The following is a 20,849-nucleotide window of genomic DNA, read 5'->3' on the forward strand; positions in this document are numbered from 1 at the left end:
AATTTTCTTTCAATACTCGACCGATGACCGGTGAGGACGACCGGGAGGGGACCAACCGCAAGCGCCCCGACGGTGAGGTTTACTTCAATCTCGGTGGCTGTACCCCCATTAATAATTGTTAGCTGGCACTTCGGCAACCAGTCTAGGAAGAGACTCCGCGACCTTCACTCACGACTTGCGACCTCTACCCAGGGAATACTGGTGGGAACGGCAAAGGTATATTATCGCAGCAGCTGCGTTGCCTACTCAGCGACTGTCTCGATGCTCAACTCGTATCAAGTGGGAAAATCTAACTCTTCTTCGGTCAGACGTACCCGATGCGGTGTTTGTCTGCGATCCTCTATTCACGTGGAGAGACATGGAGCCTGGAGGTGCGCACTCACAGTGCTTACTCACAAGATATACGGTAGGTCGGCTGCGCAAGTCACCTGTTGAAGCCGTCCGACCGAACGCCCGCGCACCCATGCACCCACCAAGAAGCTCTTTTTGCGCCCGTCCGATGGCGCATCGCGAAGCCTCGAAGGACCAGACGCTCTACGAAAACAGAACAGAGATGATCTCCATGAGGTATGTTTTCGTATCAGACAAATGTGTTCGCGACCTCACTCAGGGCGCAGGGATTATGGCAACGCGCAGCGTACCATCAATTTCGCGGGTCCTGCCCTTCTAAACCCGAAGATGCCGCGCGAGGGTTCTTTCCATCTGTTCTCAACCAACTGGCGAATTAGCATGCTGTTCCCCCATTCTCAACTACGAACACCGGACAGTCCAAAGGGAATTCTGATTTTGACATCGAAATCCTCGACATCACGCCACATATTCCTGTAAGGCATGGCCGAATCTTTTTACGCCATGTTACTCACAATTCTGACCCTCTCTGGACCTAGCCAGACTGCTTGCGCCCACTCCTCCTGTGAGCGCCAATCTTTCCCTCACGCGATCTTGTCCCTGATCCTACTGTGGAAGTGACAAGACATGGAGAAATCAGGGTAACACTGCTCTGTGGGGCGCTGCCGCTCCCACCCGGATAACCGGTGAAATTCAACAATATCTGGTGGGAGCGAGAAGCCTCCTCTACTGGGTCCGTTGCCCGTACAGAAGTCGCCGAGCTTGATTTTTTTCCAGCGTCATCCGCGTCGCTAACGGGCTTGTCTCGAAAAGAAGGAGTCTTCGGGACCCGAAAGATGCACACAGTGATTCTAGAGGCATCAACCAACATAGTTGGCCTACGCATAAGATGGTCGACCTGTACATGGCGTGTATACTTCTCCTACGTCCTCCCCAACATTGTTCTCTGCCAGGACTCCGACGTCCTCCCCGGGAATTGGACGCCCTTCTTGCCGCTATGTCCGCGTCCGCGTTGGTTGCCATCGTCGAGGTCAACTTGGCCACAGTGTGTGTGCAGAGCGCGCTCTATGGCGTGTTCTTCGTGCTCGCTGTCACGGCTCTCGTCGTGTTGATCATGCGACACAAGCGAGAAAACTCTTCCAGTCAGTATCCGACCGGCACCTCTCAGCCTACAGTCGTACTGCTTGGCCTCTGGAAGTCTCCATTGTTCATTGCTACCGTCATTCTTTTGCTCACTGTTACTGCCGTATGTTCCGAATGCGCTCGCGTCTCAGGCTGGACGTTGTCTAATCACCATAATTCGCAGAATTGGTGCTTGATCGTTTATCGCGCCTTCCAAGCTTTCATTCACTTCCAGGGCGGTACGAACCCCGTCGGCTTTTACATAGACGTCGCGAACCCGACTGCACTCACTCTCAATGCCATCCCCACGGTCACTGTCGTCACTTGCGACTTCATGGTGGTAAGTATTTGGCCCGTATTATATGGGGGGTCTTGCACTCACGCATTGTCAGATCTACCGTACTTGGGTCATCTGGAATCGGCGAAACTGGGTCGCGGTGTTGCCGACGCTGACTACTATCACATTGACTGGTGCGTACATAGCGAGTCACTCGTCTGTGCCAATCTCCTGAACAATGGGGTGCAGTGTGCAGTATCATGATTGTGGTTATCATTGGCAAGGACAAGTCTACACAATCCCCTAATCTTACTCCTTGGCTCTATGCAGCATACACCCTCACGTTCATGTACGTTCTCCCTATTTTTCTTGCTCCTCTACGGCCATCTCATATGTCGTCAATAGCAACAACATCTATGGCACAGGTTCGTTCATCTCTGATGCGTTCGGGTAAGGCCAGTGGTTCTGAGGCTTCCCGGCAGGCATGATCATTTACAAAATCACGGCTGCGAACCGTGCTCTTCGACGTGTCGGAAGCATCTCTGGCGGCATGAAGATCCAGGCAAGTCCATCCCACTTTGACCGGAACCTGCAGCACTAAGATGGAGCCGTTTATTAGGGAACGTTGGGCATTCTCGTCGAGAGCGCGGCCCTCTACGCCTCATGGACCCTGTTCTTCTTCATCACGTACATGACCAAGTCGACCGTCAACGCCCTCGCGAACGACTGCTTCCCGCCGGTCTCCGGAATCGCGCTCATGCTCATCACTGTGCGCGTTGGTCTCGGCTGGGCTCACCGTTCCGACCGCAGCGCCGGGGGTAGCCAGCAGATCAGCGGCACGTCCTTCATTCGTAGTGCGTTCTCGCGCTCTGAGCGCCCCAGGGAGTCTCTGCCGATGCATGCTATCTCGCTCAACGTGTCGACAACGGTGGAACAGGAGACAGACTACGGGCTAGAAGCGCAGGGTGACCACAAAGACCCTGTACGGGACAAAGATGAGCATGGCTTTGCCGTGTAGGGTGGTACCTTCACTACTGTCTACTGTAAATCGTGACGGTTGTTGTAACCTACGAACTGTACAACAGAGTAGGGTCAAGTTGTCAGATTGTTGCTGTATGACTAGCATGTGAGGGAGAGCTGCCTGGACAGGAGAAAGGTACAAATGAATACAGTGTTGACGTCCATTCCAAGAGACCGTACCTGGCAACACCGCGAGAGCTGACCGAGGTACATGTTCTGCGCCATTCTAATGGTATTAGTACGCAGGCTCTTCTGGAGCCAATTCCCCAGAGCCACCTCGCGCCCTCGCCTGTATGATTTTAGACGCCATGACGCTCGAGACCGCGCAGAACTTGGCCAGCAACCACAGGAGCAGCATCCCCAGCCCCAGCAACGTCCACTCCAGCAGCGTGAGCGGGCGGAGCCATTTGAATAATCCGGCAAAGCGTGGCTTCGCCTCGTGGATTTTCACAAGGTGCGCTCACACCGTGCGAGCGGGAGTGTCCTTCCCCGCCGAGACCGAGTCGCGGGAAGCCGCTCACGTTGAGCGTGATCACGGCTTTGCAGAGCTCGTCGCGAGCCTCCCAGTCCTCCGGGTACCATTCATCGGGTCGCTCCGAGATAAGGTGATCTTCCACGCCCACGACGCGACAGATTGTTTCGATGGTGTGTTTGAACTTGGACCACTTCGCAGGCCCGAGACGTTGCGGAAAGATATGCACAATGACGGTTGGTCAGCTCGTTCACTGGATGTGAGGGGAGCGGCGTACGATTTATGATGTAGGTGCCGTTGACTGAAAATACGCGACCCCATAACTTATACTGCTCGCGCATGTTCTGCAACAATATTGCCTCGCGGATTTCCGGACGGCGTCTCGAAGCGTCTCCAACTCGGTGTCGACCCCAGCGACCTGAGTTTCACAATCCTTAAACACAAAGGAATAGCAGAGCACAACTGATCACCATCTTGACCTACACCGCGGAGAATATGCCCAGAAGCTAACCTTTGTCAGGCGTGTTCCTCTCAGATTGGCCACTGTCAAGGTGTGGGATGCTAACAGATCTCATTGTTTTTAATAGTGTGAGATACAAACAGAAGAGCGTGATAGAGGAAAGGGTGGGTTCGACTAGGCGGCGATACTGTTGCGTTAGGGACGACCAGAAGGAGGCGAGGGCCATTCGACGAGTCCAGACTTGAGAGGAAGTCATCGAAGTATGGCAGGGTTTCCCCCACGCGCACAGCATGCACAAGCACAAGCGACAACACGAAGGCATCAGACAGGCAGACACTTGAACAGGTAGCAATGAGCACCACGAGGAGGGCTATGGCAAGTGCAGAGGGCTTACTGAAGAAATGTTCGCTTCGATATACTACAACCGTGATGACGGGGCGCCTCGGCAATGGCAATGCGGACACTGAGGGCGACCCGAGACAGATTGCCATGGTATGCACCTCAGGCCCAGGGGCAAGCTCAGACCGCATCTACGCCCCGACTCTCCGGTCTTGCGAGAGCACAGACGTGAGGAACGTGAGTCCAAGCTCGCCCACGCCAGCAGCTTGGATGCCGGATGTTGAGCGCGCTGCAGGTAGTCAGGTCAGAGGGCGTCAAAGTAGGATCATAGTAGAGGGACGCACCGAAGGCGTCATCCTGCGCTCTCATAGTTCGACCAGGCTCATCGGCTTCGGCTATGAGGCATGGTAGAGAGAGATGTAGAGTTGCGGATGGGTGGTCAGAGGGGAGTGCGACTAACTTGCTGTGAGTCGCCAAGTCAGCCACTGGCGATGAACGAAGGAAGAGACAGACGCACCGACTTGAAGCCTCAAGGAAGACGTTCTCGCAACCGATGTCCGAAGACTGGGAGCCAAGCCACGCTCATGAAGAGCGGTTGGGGACGACGTCGTCCCCTTCGCGAGTGAGGAGTGAGAGGTTTGGCGGGCGAGTGGGGTGGAAGAGATGGCGATAGACCGAACAGAAGGCCACGACCATCGTGGCAGACGACGAGAGGATCCGGGGGACGAGTTGGGTGGTAGAGGTAGGTCAACATGTGGTGAGGGTAGACAATCGTTCTGCGCGGTCTCTTATACCTGACGATGGGCTGCCCGGGGAGGCTGACATGGTCCGCCGAATGGGGAAGCGAATAGGTGCCTCGAGTGCCTCCCTTCGGTTCGACGGGGCGGGACGACTGTCTAGCGGGGGCCTTCTTCAATGCGGCTGGCTCTGCGTGGACGAGGGCAAGATGGTTTGCGTGTCACAGAGATTCGTGTCAAGCGATATACTGTTGTCTGCCAAAGTCTGCTAGACAGTCTTCTCCGAGGAGGGAAGGGAGAGAATGTTTTCACAAGCATTTGCGTCAGCATACCGAAAAGTATTTTTTCGGGTGCTTCGATGATAGATGCACAGGCTAGTATCATGATGTCCGGAATCTAGCTGGAGACCAAACTGGTCGAAAGGCTGGGGACGGGGGCAATTACGAGGAGCAGATTGAGCACAGACGCACCATATCGGTAGCTAGAGGTTTTGTTTTCCTCGGCATTTGCATAAGGGCATGTAAAAATGTGACAGAGGCGCAAGGTAGAGATCCAGACATGCATATTATATTGCGAGAGCGGGCGACAGCTGGAAGTACAACAGGGACGAAGACTGGAACGGCCCCGAAAGGTTATGATGATGTCGGTGCTTTGGGCACGATGCCTGCTCGCTGCGCAAACTTGGCAAAGGACATTCGAGGGTCTTCCTCCTCTTCCAATGCTCTGAGGCTGGTCAGAGGGAGACATGATTGCGACAAGGACGTGACTTACCGACGCTTCATTTCGCTCCTCCAAGTCACCTCGCGCAATGGTGGGCTGCGTACTGTCGCGCCAACGATGGCGAACACAAGCGCTGCTGCTGCTTCGCAGACAATCTAGGCCAGACAGAACGCGTTGAGCCAGGCGTGTCTTTGTGCATGCATACCGCACTCACGTCAATTGGCAATGAACCCTCCGGACGCCCCAGGGCTTTCAGATGTGAGAGGTCTGTGCGACCCAACTGTCAGCATACGACAACCGCCACGTATCTCAAGTTGATGCTCACGTTCATACGTCGAGTACGCGGCTGCGAACAGCCAGGACGCGTCCTCGTCAGCGCCACAAATGCGGGAGCAATACACTGAGACTCAGCGATGCTGACCATGGAGGAGCGCGATGGTCGCTACAATGAGCATAAGGCCGCCCAGCATCGTGGCAAGAGACAAGCAGCGATGCCGAGAACGTGAAGGCGAGGAGCTGGGGACTGGCCAGGTGCTGCTGAGCCGCAGCGGTGTCGGGAGTCGGGGCCGAGGCGCGCAGGATGGGAGCACGTGCCTGGGGGTATATGGCCTGGCCAATAAGGGGCAGCGGTCTGCAAGCCCCCCCGCAACTGCCGCAAGCGATAAATCTGCGAAACTTGCCATGTACTTCTGGTTGTCCGTGTTCGCCATCTCAGCATTACTGGTAATGTGTGCGTATCCGTCTCTGGCCTCCTTCTTATCCCGCCTGTGTCCCCGACATCCCTGCTGAACACCTCGTTTCTTCCAGTGACGTTCCGGTACCGAGCTGTGCTCTCCAACCCCATGCGGTCGCTGTTTCCGCGACTCGGGCACTACCAGCCCGTGTCAACGTTCGCGGACCAGGCTGCCGCTGGATTGTCGTCCTCGTCGTTCGATATCGAGGCTAACATCCGGGATGGCGACTCCAGGGCTGGTCTCGACGAGCGCGGAACTCAGGAGGTGCTGGACATCATGCGCCGGGAGCGGGTAAAGTGAGTGTCGTCACAACCTCTTTCGCGAAGCTGGAAAGCAAGCTAGCCGAAGAGGATGTGGTTGTCACGGCGGAGAGGACGGTACTGACTACTGTGGCGTTAACAGCTTTGACCAGGCGCGGTTGATCCGGCAGAACCAGATCCTTGCTGCCAACGGTATTGACCCTTCAGGTGAGTCTCCGTACGCCTTGCACTCCTTCTGCTATTCACGCATGTCGCAATGCAGGCATGCCACTGGACGCCAAGGCAGTCACTCGTCTATGATCGACCTGGCCTTCCTTCTCCCTTCCTCCGTACCCTACCCCCTCTAATAACCTGCTATCGTCGTGCCTCGCACCCTGATAGTTCATCGCTTTCTACCCTGCTTGTTTATCCCCTTTGCTTTCCTCCCTCAACGCGATGCATCGTACATCAGCACATATCACACAATCCTTGTTGTCGCTTGTTTTCCTATCTTTCACCTCCTGGGTGTCGTGTAGTTCTCAGTCCGGAATCGTGTACCACCATCCCACATCATATGCATGTTGTTGCCAGTAGTAGGCACACAGGTATTCATACCTCCTGTGTGTCTTCGCGAGCCGTCTCTACAGAATTCGTGAGGTACGTATGCCTCGGCTTTTTGCGCGTCCGGTCTAACCGATCCTGCAGTTGCGTTTTCGAAATCATCCAGTTTGTATTGGTGACGCTAGCTCGAGTGAGTTCATCTCACTAGCAGTACTCATGGCTATCTCGGCGTATAGACAGGTGGTCGTGAAGCAGACGTCCCGCAGTGATAGCGCAGGCGATTGACCTCCGTGTAACAAATGGTGGGTGTGCGAGTCGCGGGTCTGTCAATTGCCGGGAACTTGTGCTTCAAACTCGAGCACGCTACTGAACGCGCATTACGTGGACGCAAGTCGCAAGCAAACCTCTACTCCAGAATTGGAAGGAGTCCAGGCCGCCGGCATCCGACGCACCTATTCGCTTCTCCATTCGGCGGACCATGTCAGCTTCCCCGGGAAGCCCATCGTCGAGGTATAAGAGACCGCGCAGAACGATTGTCTACCCTCACCACATGTTGACCTACCTCTACCACCCAACTCGTCCCCCGGATCCTCTCGTCGTCTGCCACGATGGTCGTGGCCTTCTGTTCGGTCTATCGCCATCTCTTCCACCCCACTCGCCCGCCAAACCTCTCACTCCTCACTCGCGAAGGGGACGACGTCGTCCCCAACCGCTCTTCATGAGCGTGGCTTGGCTCCCAGTCTTCGGACATCGGTTGCGAGAACGTCTTCCTTGAGGCTTCAAGTCGGTGCGTCTGTCTCTTCCTTCGTTCATCGCCAGTGGCTGACTTGGCGACTCACAGCAAGTTAGTCGCACTCCCCTCTGACCACCCATCCGCAACTCTACATCTCTCTCTACCATGCCTCATAGCCGAAGCCGATGAGCCTGGTCGAACTATGAGAGCGCAGGATGACGCCTTCGGTGCGTCCCTCTACTATGATCCTACTTTGACGCCCTCTGACCTGACTACCTGCAGCGCGCTCAACATTCGGCATCCAAACTGCTGACTTGGGCGAGCTTGGACTCACGTTCCTCACGTCTGCGCTCTCGCAAGACCGGAGAGTCGGGGCGTAGATGCAATCTGAGCTCGCCCCTGAGGCGCCTCCCTTGCCGGTCTGGCTCAGTGTCTGCGTCGCCGAGGAGCTTGGTGTGCTCTCTAATGTCATCATTGTCATGACATGTAGAAGAGACCACGTTCAACGGTACGACACTCTTACTCTTGATCCAACTGGCTCCGAGCTGACCTCGCTCGCTTCCTGCAGGTCGGAATTCATCCAAGTCTTGGTCTCCATCGGTATCGTTCTGATCCGTGCTTGCGCATGCTACTGTAGTGTTGCCGCCTTGTCAGTACTAGTGATACCGTCTTCTGCTTTTCTTTCTTCAATAAATGTCATAAATGTCTCCAGCCCAGACGCATTGTTTCGAGGACTTCGGAAAGGAAAATGGTGAACCCACCCCGAAGGAGACGCTGTTCGAGTTCTGAGGCTTCTCTATGCGCGCTTTCCTTGCCGTTGGCCGGCACAAGACCGGGATGTATTCCATTCGGTACGCGTTCAGTTTACGTCTTTGGCAACACCAGTACTAGTCGCTGATTCTGGAATAGTTCAGCTGTGCTAGCTACCATTGCTTAAGGATACAGACCTATTATCACATGTCCTCCGTGACCCATCTAATGTCCTTGTTCGCTTCCTCGAGGTCGCGATTGCCGAGGACTTATTCGGCTCCCCGAGAACCTCCTCTCAAGCTCTCAGCGCGGCACATCCGTCAAACCACCGTACAGCTACAGTCCATAGCTCGAAGACATGGCACAGGTGGGATGGAACGCCATGTCGGGTTTATTGACTCTTTGGCGTGCACCTGCAGGAGCAACGACCAGCTCGAGGTTGACCACACCCAGCCGCTGCCGGTGGTTATGTCGCACGCCCGCAATATATCGGACACCAGCTCCACTTGCCCAAGAGGCCAGACCGTCGGGTTTCCCGGCCAATCCTTGTCTGCCCGGAGAGGCGGGGCTCGTCAGCCTCCCTCCTGCACGGATAAAAGACGGGGACAGGACGCGACCAGTCTCTCCCCACTTCATCTCACACCTGCATGTTCGCTCACTTCTTCCACCCTACTCGTCCACCTGATCGTATTCTCTCGTGCGCCGACCGCTGTTGAACATGTTCCAGCGGAGCGTGGCGCACTGGTTTGTGTTCCACCCCACTCGTCCTCCGTGACTCTCCTCCACCGTCCGCTCCGGGACCACGAGCTTGTATGTTCGTGTGTCCCCACCGCGCGTCTCGTACGCGTCGTAACCCTCTCTCCGCCTCGCCTTCGACTTCGCGGACGCCTCTCCGGACGGCTCTTGGTGGGACTAGGTTTGTTCATTCGTCTCTGCTGCTGTGCCTCTGGGCTGACATCGCGTGCTTCCAGTTGTCCTCATCCATGCTCGACCACCTCGTCTCCGGTAGTATCCCCGTCCCATCCGCGTGGTCGTTGTGCTTGATTTGAACGGCATCGGTGAGCGACCTCGTCTCATCGGCAGGCCCGAGTCTCATCTGGTGGGCACCTGCAGCTCCGGCGCCGACCCAGCGTTCAACGTTCAACTTCCGGCATTGTCGACGTGGGCCGGCTCCGTTCGACGGACACACGGCTGCCCTCCCGGAAGGTCGGGGAGTGGGGACGTGGTCGTCGGGGCCCGCCCCGGAGGCGAGCCTCTGCCTGCTATGCACAGGTCAACCTCAGTGTCGATCTCGCCGGGCGCTTGGAACAACACCGCTACGGTCACTCGTATGGTGAGCACCGTCTGTTCATCCTATGCGTTCCCCGCTGACTCCCCCTGGACGTTTTGGAAGGCCATATGTCCTCTTCACGCATCCCAGGAGCAGCAGTCGTCGATGTTACCGCTCGGCCATCTGGAGATTTCCCCTCGAGAACCACCCCGGCTTGGCCTGACTGGGTTCTTCGGCGCGTCGCTGCACCAGCTTCCTCTTTCTGTCAATACTCTGTTTCCTTTTATCTCTAGCTCGGTCTCCTCATCTCCTTGTCTCGTTTGCATCTTTCGTATTCGTTAGTGTTAACAAGAAAACCCATATCTGTGTCGCCACTGTCTCTAATATCACGGTCTTCTCTTCTGTTCTTCATTATGACTTCGGCGTCTCAACATATGACCGACAACGTGGGTGGGCATTGTATGTGAAGTGAAGTGGCAACTCGAGGAGACAAAGAGGACGCAAACGCGTTTGTCATTGGGAGAATTATATAGGTGCGCCCCAGAGTCGCTGGCGAAGAACAAGCTCGCATTCCGATACCAACTCACGTAGGCTGCGCCACACGTCTGTCGATGCTGAGCTGAACTGACCTCCCGTACAGGGAAATGACTCTTGGGTACCACAACAGGGCTACCGGGACGCCACTGTACCGACGAATGACCACCGACGTCGCGATCTCAACCCTGTTCCTCCCGGAGCGGCTGCAGCTCGGGCCAAACAACTGGCTCGAGTTCAAGTTCGCGATCGAGACCGTTCTGCGGGCACGGGACATCCCGCTGGCGCACCTCACGGTTCTCGAACGCCCGCTCCTATACGACCCGCGGACAAAGAATCCCAGAGTGTCCGCATCGGACGGCGCGAGCCGCGGCCAAGGGCATGAGGACCTGAACGAACGATGGACGGCGGAGGACGAGCTGTGCAAGGCGATCATCATGCTGAACGTGCGGCCTGGACACGTGCGCCTGGGCGAGTATGAACACGAGCAATGGACGGCGGGCGAGCTGTGGGACGCGCTGATGAGCCTGGACGCGCAGATTCGGGAGGATGAGGAGCGGAAGGGGACGCAGCTTCGGAGGGCGTGCTCCGTGCTGCTCGGGATGATGTTTGCGCTGACTGTGCTTGTGCTGTATAGCGTCGGATGGACGCGCTGTGAGCTGTGATACGTGTATGAGGTGTACGAGTGGCGACGAGCAAAACAGTGTTCTATGACTGTGGTCAAGCAAGGGCAGCAGGCGGACGACAAGCAGGCGGGGGCCGTGTGAAAGTCGCGTAGTCAGAGTGATGACGAGGCCGAGAAAGGCAGGAGCCGATGACGTCGCGCGTTGAGCAGATGTGCGTTGTTCTTATAGTAATACCGTCTGCGTGCAAGCCTGCGCCCTCCTCCTTCTGACGCCACGATGGCCTCGTCTACAGCCTCGTCAGCTGCCTCCTCACACACATCCACCCCAAATGGCTCCACCACAGCTACTCCCCAGGGCACACTCTATGTCTCCCAGCCCTATCGCTCCTCCTCCTCCAACAAGCTGCGCGCCATGGTCACCTTCGCCCCCCGAAAATCGCATTTCGACATATCAAACGAGTCCAGCACCGCCAACCAGTTTCGCGGCTTCTTCACTCTTTTCTGGGTCTCCCTCTTCCTCTTCGCCCTCCGCACATACGTCGTCAGCACAGAGACGAATGGCCTCCCTCTCAATCTCGAGTTCGCCACCATGTTCTCCCAGGACGCGATAACCCTCGCGATCTCGGACGCCGTGCTCGTCCTCAACACCGGTCTATGCGTTCCTTTCGCAAAGGCTATCGCAAAGGGCTGGCTCAGGTACTATCCTGTCGGCCTCGTCCTCCAGCACCTCTGGCAGTGTTCTGTCCTCGCTATCACAGTCACCTGGACTTTTAACCGGTGCGTATCACTCCTTGTCTCAGGGAGCCTTGTAAAGCCGACACACAGTACGTAGCCATTGGCCTTGGGTCCAATCCGGGTTCCTCACTCTCCATTCACTCGTGAGTCCCTCTATCCTCCTTTGCTGTCTTGCCCTGTGCGCTCCGCGTCCCATACCGCCCCTTAGCACGGGCTGGCTTGAGCTCCAACATCGCCCCAAGCAGGCACCATGCGAGAAGCATCAGTTCATTGACGCAATCTTCGTGCATAGGTTATGATCATGAAGATGCACTCCTATCTCAGCACAAACGGCCAGCTGGCCCAGACTAATCAACAAGCCAACCGCATACTCACCCAGCTCAAGAAAGCCACCGAAGCCGAGGGCGGATGGGATGCCGCACTCAAGAAGGCCGAGCTTGCCATGCTCCAACAAGACTCCCCCATCCCTAGCGGAACGCCAGACGTTCCTATCGACGCCCCTTTAGGCAGTACCACCTCCTACATGGACGCGCGCATGGCCGTAACTCTTCGTCAGCGTCTCGCCAGCAAAGCCTCACCACACGGGGCTGCGAATGGCGAGATCGGAAACGGAACTGCCTCGAGCGTCAAGACCACTGGGACACGCGTTATGTCCGAAGTCGAGTCTACCGCTATCCCCATCAATCCCCCTTCGCCGTCAGAGATCCTGATGTACCATCCCTCCGAGGACATCGCCTCCTTGGCCAAGACTCACGTGGAGCTCGAGCGGGAATTGACTGGTCCTATTGAGGGCAAAGTACGCTGGCCGGCCAACATCTCCTTCAAGGACTTCGCATGGTATCAGCTCACACCAACGCTCGTGTATGAACTCGAGTATCCGCGCACCGACCGTATCCGCCCGCTGTATGTGTTCGAGAAGACCGCTGCGTTTCTCGGGACGTTCGCGCTCTTGTACACGATCGTAGAAACGTTCATCATCCCGCTCACGCCGACCAAGGAGCAGAGCTTCCTGCGGAGCTTGCTTGACCTCGCGATGCCATTCATGATCTCGTACCTGCTGCTGTTCTACATCATCTTCGGTGTGTCAGGAATCTTTTCCGCATTTTCGCGCCATTACTGACTAACTCCACAGAGTGTATTTGCAACGGATTCGCCGAGCTCAGCTAGTAAGCCACTCTCGTGACATCCCTTATCACGCAAGCTTAACTGACAATCCCTGCACAGCTTCGCCGATCGTGCATTCTATGACGACTGGTGGAACTCGACCTCGTGGGACGAGTTCTCGCGCAAGTGGAACCGGCCCGTGCACACTTTCCTGTTGCGGCACGTCTACGCATCAACGATGAGCAGCTACAAGCTCACGCGCCAGAGCGCCATGTTCCTCACATTCCTGCTCAGTGCGGCCGCGCACGAGCTTGTCATGGCAGTCGTGACGAAGAAGATCCGGTTCTACCTCTTTGTGATGCAGGTGCGTCCTTTGTGCGCCCGCCCTCCGTCCACCTGGGGTTTCAGGATAGGAGAGTGCGAGACTGACCACGGGTGTGAATGCAGCTTGCACAGATTCCGCTCATCGCGCTTGGGAGAATCCCAGCCATCCGGCGGAACAAACTCATGGGCAACCTCGTCTTCTGGGTCGGTCTGTACGCCGGCTTCCCGCTCCTGTGCGTCGCGTACTGCGCATATTAGGGATGGGATGTCCCCGCTGCGCGACGTATTGAATATTCTCCGACATTGCGCTGGGTTCGGGGTGGTAGCACACGAGCCAGCCACCCTGCACCCTACAGCGAGATAGCCCGGGTCATCCTCAAACTCACACTCACCTATTTCACGACCGTCACGACACACGCATCGGTTTGTAGTAATCTGGGGCACATTCCTCACCTCTTGCATACTTTTCACGCCGTAAATCTCGATTTATCTACTCTCCAATCATCTACTGTATTAGTACAGATGGGCTGCCGTCGTCCGGCCATGCTCTAATAGCACTCTTGAATACATACATGGGCACACCATCTCGCAATACACATAGCGTAGTGAAGTGTCAGCGTGAGCGACGCTAGGTACATGAGTCATGGAATGTATACGTAGAATGAGCTGACTCAGTCGGAAGAGCGGGCAGTAAGAAACAGGCCCGCGGGTAACTGTGCTACAGGCCACGGCGCGCTGTCGTAAGCCATGGCGTTCTGGGACCACTCTCCGGATTGCATGGAAGCCGGCCATTCGTGATCGGAAACGACTGACGGATGTGCAAGCCAATATCCTGAGGGGCGTGCAAGCGGCCAACATAGGATGTCATGACGACCTAGGAATTTGTTTGACGACCTGAGGACAAAGGGCGGGATTTACGGTGGAGGTCCGATCCGGTACGGCATCATACTATGAATTGGTTCAAATGTGCTACACTTAGAGTACAGGCGCAGTAATCTCGTCGCGGTGTATCCTAGTCGCTCGGTCCTCCTGCTCGATAGAGCCGAATGGGTACCGGTATATGATCGAGTCCGGAGGGTGGATGATCACTTCAAATGATTGGATTGAGTGGATTGCGTCGAAGGCTCGGGAAGCCAACGCCCGCGCGTCCACGGTCTCCGCCCAGATTTGCAGCGGGCACGGGGGCGGAAAGGAAAAGGGAGAGGGCGGCCGGACTGCGGCTTCCCCTTCTGAATCGGAGGTGTCGGGGTCGACGCATTTGTACGTGTCGTCTTTGCAGTCGGGGTATGCGACAAAGAGAACGAGCTCGCGCAGGTCCAGAGGGGCGAGGGCATCGAATGTGTGTTCCTGCAGAGTGTTCAGTCATGGTATGCGAGTCCAATAGTGACGAGTCACCTACCAAGAAGGCGTCAAAATCGACGGTTGGGACTGGGGCGCCAGCATTGATTTTGAGCCTCATGGTCTGCACTTTGGCCATACCGGGCATTCGCAGGTGCGAGGGCAGCTCGAGCTCTGGAGTCCTGCCATCGTAGAGTTCATGTTGCCAGACACTGATTGTAAGCTGGTTTGGTTGGGCGTCGGCCAACGCAGGTTCCAGGGAACTCAACGATCTGAACGAGACGCTGATGTCCACGTTATGTATGCGACAAGGCAGGCCCAGGCTATACAAGTCGAGTGCCCCTCCAGAAAAGTGCTCGAGCTCCGGCCAGCATCCAACCTCGGCGTGATCTTGCAGGTTTTCGAGACGCGACTCAGTGCACAGGACCATCTCCTCCTCGTCCCCATCAATGCTGGAGACCATCAGGTTTTTCAAATTTGGATATGTGAGCGGCCACTGGGAGGTGGGCGGAAGCCAGGAACCGGCGAAGCGGAGGGTGTGTAGGACGGGGTAGACGGGGTACTCCGGGAGGCGCTGCAAGAGGAACTCGGACCACATGTCGTACTCGAGCGACTGCAGCGTAGCACGAGCGTTCTTAAGCAGCGCGGCTGGATGCATGCGTGTGAGACTGTCCTCTTCAGCACGGTGCCAGTCGAGGTCGAGCACGGACTTTTCAAGAACGGCTGTCTCCAGCGGCCAGGACATCGCCTCCAGCATCCGACACGCGTGTTGCGCGATGCACGCGATGACAATATGCTTGACTGTGGGGATCGCGGCGAGCCCTAGGCCTAGTTGCGGATGCGCGCCGAGGGTGGCCTCTGCGTTTTCGAAGTGGAGGCTCTCGAGATGGGATGCTCGGGATATGACCCTTCCAAGCGCTTCCGCTGCCCGAGGATCGATACGTGCTTCCCCGAACTCCAGAGAACGGAGGAAGCGCCATCTTCTCCGCTGGTCCCTGTGCATGAAGTAGATGAAAGACATTATGCCGTTGTTGCTGTTGAGCAACACAGGGTCCCGAAGAACTTGCTTCGCGCATTCTAACTGTAGGTCCCGGCTAGTGAGCATCAAGGAGAACAGCTCGTTCCTATGCGAGAATGCTGCGACAGCGCAAAGAACGTCATGTGGCAACATAGTGGACACGCTTGAGAGCGTAGGAGCGTACGAAGCAAGGTCAAAGCCCGATGGAGGTTGTAGCCAGAGAAGCGATGATCGTGGGCTGTTGTACCTAAGTATAAGTACTTACCGTGAGCAGAGCAAGCAGAGTATTTGTGGCGTCGTGCTGGTTTGGCGAGATTAGATAAGATCAGGATAATTTTGCCCCAAAGCTCCCGAGCCTGCGGATGTGGTTATGGCATGCATATTTATACCCTTACTATACTCTGCCATCGCCATGCACGTATCATGTCCGGTATGCCCTGCGTTATGGAAAAGTCTCGCATAAATCAGCCACAGCCCTCTTCCTACACCGACCGTGCGACATCTTGGCCAGGATGTCTCACAGATACGTGTTCTCGCCACCATACTATCCAGCACAATAATCGCTTTGTACGTCGAAGCCTTACCGCGTGCTGCGCTATGCGATACGTTCGCATATCATAGAGGGATGGGGGATTGAAAAGCGTGAGTTGCCCGTTCGGAATGTCGCGGTTGCCAGTGCGCTGTCGACCATCGAGTCCTGTTCTGATCTTTCAACATCAGAGTCGACTCCGGCCGAATGGCACTCCACTTGCTCATGGAATTCCTGCAAGTTACGGCGGCAGATATAGAATCACAACCTGCTGCAAATTTGCGCGGCCAAAGCGTCCTGTCCATGCGAGCTCCTTCTTCCCAACAATATCCGCTTGTGCTATTTCAAGTACACGCCGGTCTTCTTTGCGATAGCGACTGCCGCAGACGTCCCCGCGCATGCACGAGGACCATCTGTACCTTGCGTGCAACACGCTTCGCGAGCTTAAGTATGCTTCACTTTAGTCATGCCCGTTCCAAAAAAACACTTCACCTTCGTCCTAGCAGGGCTGTCGATTCGAGTGAAGAGATGACACCATTCAACGAAGAACTTCTATCTCTCATTGAGTATATATAATTTCTCAGTCACGCTCACCTGACATAAGGAACTGTGCTATAGATATCGAATTGCCGCGACACATCCGCGAGAGGTGGACTCAGCCGTCAAGACCCATGCGATTTCCGGGATTGAAAGAGGGAAGAGGTTCTCCCACAAGTCCAGGCCCGGTCTCACCATTCGGACTTCCGTCTGTTCTCCTTGGGAAGTCTAGCTTACTCCTCAGATGAAAGTCACGGTCGGTGGCCAATCCGAGGACGGCCGTCAACGATACTATGGGGTCATGGTCAAAGGACGCGCCACAGTTATGACCACTGCCGGTGTTTCAAGGTGGTTATAAGGGAGGGATATCCTGAAGCTCACTGCTCAGTCCTCACACCTCCGCCGTGCCCGTTGCACCGTCCATGTCCTCAACTGCTCATGAACAGAAAGCCGTCGAGATGTTCAACAAGATCCCGGTCCCCGAACTCGAGTTCGCCCCACCTACGCCCGACCTGCAGTCGCGGGATGCACCTGCTGACTCCAAGCTGTGGAGGAAGTTGGACCTCCTCGTGCTTCCGCTTATCAGCATGATTTTCTTTCTATTCTCATTGGTGAGTTTGTACCGTTTGTGTCTGTCACCAAAATGTTCATCATGGCTTGCACCAAGGATCGTTACAATATAGGCAACGCTCGTGTTGCGGGAATGCAGCAGGCACTCCATATCACCGACCAACAGGTACGCTTGGACCTCATTCTGCGCGGTAGTTCCCTCGCAATTTGACACGCTCAATAGTACAGCATCGCACTGACAGCACAGTTGTTGTACGTATGTTTATGTTGCTCATCAACGAGCCTCGGTACTCACTGACATCCTTGAGACAGACCCCAAATATTCCGTCGAATCACCTCATGGTTGTGAGTATTGCATACACGTCTAGGTTTGTTGAGGCTCGATACTGAAAGGCGATATAGGTCGTCGGACCACGTATCCTCATACCGGGCATGATCCTTTGCGGCAGTATTGTGTGCCTTCTTCAAGGTAAGTCGTTGTTCATCACTCCCGCGACCTTGTCATTGAAATTCAATATGCAGGCGTCATGTCGAACTTCGCCGGGCTTGTGGCTTGCAGATTCTGGGTTCTTCCAAGGTGAGCTTGTCCGAATATGTGCTCATGGGCCCAAACCCCGACGCTGATTGTCTTCGTTACAGGTGGCTTGCTTCCAGGAGTTTCTCTCTACTTGGCGTCATTCTATCCTCGGCGCAAATTACAATTTCGGTACGACTTCTTGAATTGTAGAGGGTCAGTCTCTAATATATATCGGGCTGTTAGCATCGCCATCATGCACTCAGCTCTAGGATCTGCGTCTGCATTCTCCGGTTTACTCTCTGCTGCGATTATCCACATGGATGGCATAGCACACAAGCCAGGTTGGGCATGGATATTCCTTTTAGTAGGTTTTCCCAAGCCATCAATGATCCAATGTGAGGCGGCTTTGCTTATGTTTGCTACAGGAGGGTCTGTTCATCGTCGTCATAGCACTCATCGGGTTCATCTTCCTTCCCGACTCTCCCAACGCGGCGCTGTTCTTGAAGGATTCGGAGAAGACCCTCATTTCAGATGCCCTCCGGAGTGATGGCATCCTTGTTGAAGGCGCTGCGAAGGGACAATTCTGGCCCGAGTTCCGTCGTATCTTCACGCAGCCACATATCAGGATATGTTCTATGGTATGTGACTGCGCCACTCGATGTCAAAGCGTCCTAACCGTCGACTCGTAGACTCCACACTCACCAGTCTCAGTACGTAAGTATCTAACTTCTCTACTATCTCTTTCAATGGAATGCTTACATGTGTTAGCTTCCTTCCGAGTATCGTCGCCAGCCTTGGCTACGCAGGCTCGGTCGCGCAGTTAATGACCGTGCCTCCCTTTGCGGTCAGCGCCGCTCGTGCGTACCACATTCTTTCACCTGTAGTTGTCGTCCTAACCTGCCTTACTACTGTATGCAGTGGCCATCCTCACCGGCCTCGTTGCGGACCGCTACGCCGTGCGGGGCTTGACGATGATCATCTCGGGTACTATTGCTACCATTGGGTTCACGATGTTTTTCGGCAAGTCTGCCTTCTGATTTCGTGCACGTGCACTGGATTTCCACTGACCGAGTCCTTCATCGCGCCCTCAGCATCGAACGAGAACGGAGTTCGTTACGGCTCGCTGTTCCTCATTGTCCCAGGCGTGTTCTGCATCGGACCCCCGGTCAGCGCCTGGATCTCAAACAACACTGCACCCCTCGTCCGTCGGGCAACCGCGCTCGGGCTAGCATCGACCATCCGGAACCTCGGTACCATTCTCTCGATGTGGCTGTACGGCTCGATCTCGCCGCCGCCACGTTACACCTCTGCGACCATCACGCTGCTCGCATTCCAGATCGGGACGGTGATTTGCGTTGCAGGCGCATTAGTGCACATCGTGATGGAAAACAAGAGGAAGGAACGAATGCGGCTCGAGTGGAGAGTGTGTCATGGGATGATGGTCGACCCTCCGCGTGAGGTACCGCTCAGAAACGAGAGTATCTGGTTTGAATATGTCATGTAGAGGATCTCTGTTAGTGATATTCATGCGTCGTATTCTAAAGTCACGGCTCCATTGCGAGGATTACCGGCGCTTGTCCACGCCTATGTCACTGACATCGCATATTGCAAACGATTGCCAGAAGAGCTGCCTTGGGAACGACAGGAGACGATGCTCAGGCCACGCTCCACCGCATCCTAATTCAATGGAAGGTCAGATTGTTGACTCGAGGTACAAGATTGCTTCCGTGGTATGCTGTGCTATCGTGCCGCTCTGTCTAAGTCGACTGTCGTGTGGCTTACTATGCGTACGGTGTCTATATTCCTTAGTTGTCATACATCCGGGCCACGACAGAAGTAGAAGAAGCACGAACCTGACATTAGGAAGGTGTGCCGTCGAAGGGTTAAGTCACGTTGACCATGCCCATTACCGCCGTATATCCGCTTGTGCTATTTCAAGTCAGGTACACGTGGGTCTTCTTTGCGATAGCGACTACGGTAGACGTATCCGCGCATGCACGAGCATTAGCATCCGGAACGATATATGAAAACGGTACGGTATTCTAACGTCACCGGCCCTGCGTCTCACCGCTTATAAGTTACTGGATTTGGGATACGTCCAGGATGCACCGTGTCTGCTTCAAGACGCAGACACTGAGGTCATCATGCCATACCACAAGGCGTTCCTGAAGCTGCCTTGAGGTACACTACACCCAACAGGACGTGTTCGTTCAGCTCCCAACGTTGTGATTGTAATGAGGAAGACACAAGGAACCGTGCATTCGATCGGAGGAAGCGTGCGTAGAGATCCGAGTTCCAGGTTTATACGAATGAAGCAGTCGAACAGACCTGTAAGGATGTTCGAGGATGAAAAAAGGAAGGATAGACAGGGGGAGAGTCAACGGGCAAGCAGAAATAACGCTCGAGCACAAAAACTCATCACTCTGACAACAGTCTCCCGACTCCGAGACTACGCCGGGACAGGACACGAGGAACGTTGTGGACGAGCCGTCCAGTGGTGCCGCTGGAGGAGATGGTCGACCTCTAAAGCATCAAGCATGTGTCAGCGGATGAGGTGTATTGATTTCTCGTAGTATGCGCTCACCGACATGAGGGATTGCCGCATATCGACGACGGCAATGTCGACACTGAGGTTGACCAGATCCTGTCAGACAGGTCTCACCTGCGGGGCGGGCCCCGACGACCACGTCCCCACTCCCCGACCTTGCGGGAGGGCAGACGTGTGTCCGTCGAAGGGAGCCAGCCCACGTCGACAGCTTGAATGCCGAAAATCTAGCGCTGGGTGAATTGATGGAAGCCGACAGAGGGCCTGTCAGATGACACTGGAGTCCGATGGACAGACGAGGGTCACTCACCGAAGCCGTTCCAATTGAGCACAATGACAATGTGGATAGGACAAGAGCGCGACCGGAGACGAGGTGGTCGAGCATGCATGAGGACAACTGGAAGCACGCGATGTCAGCCAATAGGCACAGCAGTAGAGACGAGTGGACGAACCTAGTCCCACTTGAAGCGCTCCGGATGGGCGTCCGCGAAGTCGAAGGCGAGGCGGAGAGAGGGTTACGACGCGTACGAGACGCGCGGTGGGGACACACGAACATACAAGCTCGTGGTCCCGGAGCGGACGGTGGAGGAGAGTCACGGAGGACGAGTGGGGTGGAACACAAACCAGTGCGCCACGCTCCGCTGGAACATGTTCAACAGCGGTCGGCGCACGAGAGAATACGATCAGGTGG

The 20,849-nt window shown here is 55.5% G+C and overlaps 12 protein-coding genes across 12 annotated transcripts; 10 read left to right on the top strand and 2 right to left on the bottom strand.

Moving 5' to 3' along the window:
- Nucleotides 1-282: 282 nt before the first annotated feature.
- On the top strand, nt 283-1,134 carry L226DRAFT_375822 (uncharacterized protein). Its single transcript, XM_067674350.1, has 4 exons — nt 283-567; nt 618-824; nt 888-913; nt 967-1,134. Exons 1-4 carry the CDS (start codon nt 359-361, stop codon nt 1,029-1,031), a joined length of 507 nt encoding a protein of 168 aa, XP_067536979.1. The 5' UTR covers nt 283-358; the 3' UTR covers nt 1,032-1,134.
- L226DRAFT_559490 (uncharacterized protein) lies at nt 761-2,888 on the top strand. The gene is made up of 9 exons (XM_067683303.1): nt 761-829; nt 888-913; nt 967-1,594; nt 1,655-1,810; nt 1,863-1,941; nt 1,997-2,096; nt 2,153-2,172; nt 2,230-2,309; nt 2,367-2,888. The coding sequence occupies exons 3-9, from the start codon at nt 1,238-1,240 to the stop codon at nt 2,763-2,765; spliced, it is 1,191 nt and encodes a 396-aa protein (XP_067536980.1). The 5' UTR covers nt 761-829; nt 888-913; nt 967-1,237; the 3' UTR covers nt 2,766-2,888.
- Nucleotides 2,889-3,794: 906 nt separating this feature from the next.
- L226DRAFT_533516 (uncharacterized protein) lies at nt 3,795-4,906 on the top strand. The gene is made up of 4 exons (XM_067680471.1): nt 3,795-4,035; nt 4,094-4,327; nt 4,383-4,501; nt 4,556-4,906. Exons 1-4 carry the CDS (start codon nt 3,990-3,992, stop codon nt 4,709-4,711), a joined length of 555 nt encoding a protein of 184 aa, XP_067536981.1. The 5' UTR covers nt 3,795-3,989; the 3' UTR covers nt 4,712-4,906.
- A 240-nt stretch (nt 4,907-5,146) lies between these two features.
- On the bottom strand, nt 5,147-6,019 carry L226DRAFT_611796 (uncharacterized protein). The gene is made up of 6 exons (XM_067686316.1): nt 5,917-6,019; nt 5,821-5,841; nt 5,710-5,762; nt 5,547-5,650; nt 5,246-5,498; nt 5,147-5,187 (listed from the first exon to the last, which is right to left on the bottom strand). The coding sequence occupies exons 1-5, from the start codon at nt 5,963-5,965 to the stop codon at nt 5,408-5,410; spliced, it is 318 nt and encodes a 105-aa protein (XP_067536982.1). The 5' UTR covers nt 5,966-6,019; the 3' UTR covers nt 5,147-5,187; nt 5,246-5,407.
- Nucleotides 6,020-6,176: 157 nt separating this feature from the next.
- Nucleotides 6,177-6,789, top strand: L226DRAFT_569680 (uncharacterized protein; the record flags this gene model as incomplete). The annotated part of the gene is made up of 4 exons (XM_067684337.1): nt 6,177-6,225; nt 6,303-6,525; nt 6,632-6,696; nt 6,752-6,789. The coding sequence occupies 4 exons, from the start codon at nt 6,177-6,179 to the stop codon at nt 6,787-6,789; spliced, it is 375 nt and encodes a 124-aa protein (XP_067536983.1).
- Nucleotides 6,790-7,325: 536 nt separating this feature from the next.
- Nucleotides 7,326-7,890, top strand: L226DRAFT_375740 (uncharacterized protein). Its single transcript, XM_067674349.1, has 2 exons — nt 7,326-7,816; nt 7,871-7,890. The coding sequence occupies exon 1, from the start codon at nt 7,508-7,510 to the stop codon at nt 7,802-7,804; it is 297 nt and encodes a 98-aa protein (XP_067536984.1). The 5' UTR covers nt 7,326-7,507; the 3' UTR covers nt 7,805-7,816; nt 7,871-7,890.
- A 439-nt stretch (nt 7,891-8,329) lies between these two features.
- L226DRAFT_375657 (uncharacterized protein) lies at nt 8,330-9,676 on the top strand. Its single transcript, XM_067674348.1, has 4 exons — nt 8,330-8,613; nt 8,672-9,428; nt 9,484-9,570; nt 9,626-9,676. The coding sequence occupies exons 2-3, from the start codon at nt 8,720-8,722 to the stop codon at nt 9,519-9,521; spliced, it is 747 nt and encodes a 248-aa protein (XP_067536985.1). The 5' UTR covers nt 8,330-8,613; nt 8,672-8,719; the 3' UTR covers nt 9,522-9,570; nt 9,626-9,676.
- Nucleotides 9,677-10,352: 676 nt separating this feature from the next.
- L226DRAFT_611799 (uncharacterized protein) lies at nt 10,353-11,062 on the top strand. Its single transcript, XM_067686317.1, has 2 exons — nt 10,353-10,369; nt 10,423-11,062. The coding sequence occupies exon 2, from the start codon at nt 10,427-10,429 to the stop codon at nt 10,979-10,981; it is 555 nt and encodes a 184-aa protein (XP_067536986.1). The 5' UTR covers nt 10,353-10,369; nt 10,423-10,426; the 3' UTR covers nt 10,982-11,062.
- Nucleotides 11,063-11,179: 117 nt separating this feature from the next.
- On the top strand, nt 11,180-13,698 carry L226DRAFT_533519 (MBOAT-domain-containing protein). Its single transcript, XM_067680472.1, has 6 exons — nt 11,180-11,718; nt 11,774-11,819; nt 11,969-12,755; nt 12,809-12,842; nt 12,901-13,144; nt 13,228-13,698. Exons 1-6 carry the CDS (start codon nt 11,219-11,221, stop codon nt 13,360-13,362), a joined length of 1,746 nt encoding a protein of 581 aa, XP_067536987.1. The 5' UTR covers nt 11,180-11,218; the 3' UTR covers nt 13,363-13,698.
- A 363-nt stretch (nt 13,699-14,061) lies between these two features.
- On the bottom strand, nt 14,062-15,681 carry L226DRAFT_611801 (uncharacterized protein). Its single transcript, XM_067686318.1, has 2 exons — nt 14,504-15,681; nt 14,062-14,451 (listed from the first exon to the last, which is right to left on the bottom strand). The coding sequence occupies exons 1-2, from the start codon at nt 15,611-15,613 to the stop codon at nt 14,080-14,082; spliced, it is 1,482 nt and encodes a 493-aa protein (XP_067536988.1). The 5' UTR covers nt 15,614-15,681; the 3' UTR covers nt 14,062-14,079.
- A 182-nt stretch (nt 15,682-15,863) lies between these two features.
- Nucleotides 15,864-16,853, top strand: L226DRAFT_375842 (uncharacterized protein). Its single transcript, XM_067674351.1, has 3 exons — nt 15,864-16,102; nt 16,181-16,555; nt 16,608-16,853. Exons 2-3 carry the CDS (start codon nt 16,197-16,199, stop codon nt 16,756-16,758), a joined length of 510 nt encoding a protein of 169 aa, XP_067536989.1. The 5' UTR covers nt 15,864-16,102; nt 16,181-16,196; the 3' UTR covers nt 16,759-16,853.
- A 316-nt stretch (nt 16,854-17,169) lies between these two features.
- L226DRAFT_544838 (MFS general substrate transporter) lies at nt 17,170-19,117 on the top strand (the record flags this gene model as incomplete). The annotated part of the gene is made up of 11 exons (XM_067682304.1): nt 17,170-17,262; nt 17,339-17,383; nt 17,499-17,565; nt 17,619-17,673; nt 17,857-17,977; nt 18,039-18,251; nt 18,281-18,327; nt 18,382-18,470; nt 18,532-18,633; nt 18,705-19,036; nt 19,073-19,117. 11 exons carry the CDS (start codon nt 17,170-17,172, stop codon nt 19,115-19,117), a joined length of 1,209 nt encoding a protein of 402 aa, XP_067536990.1.
- Nucleotides 19,118-20,849: the final 1,732 nt, after the last annotated feature.

Source organism: Lentinus tigrinus (genome assembly GCF_003813185.1).
Source record: "Lentinus tigrinus ALCF2SS1-7 unplaced genomic scaffold L226scaffold_8, whole genome shotgun sequence".
Lineage (NCBI taxonomy): Eukaryota > Fungi > Basidiomycota > Agaricomycetes > Polyporales > Polyporaceae > Lentinus > Lentinus tigrinus.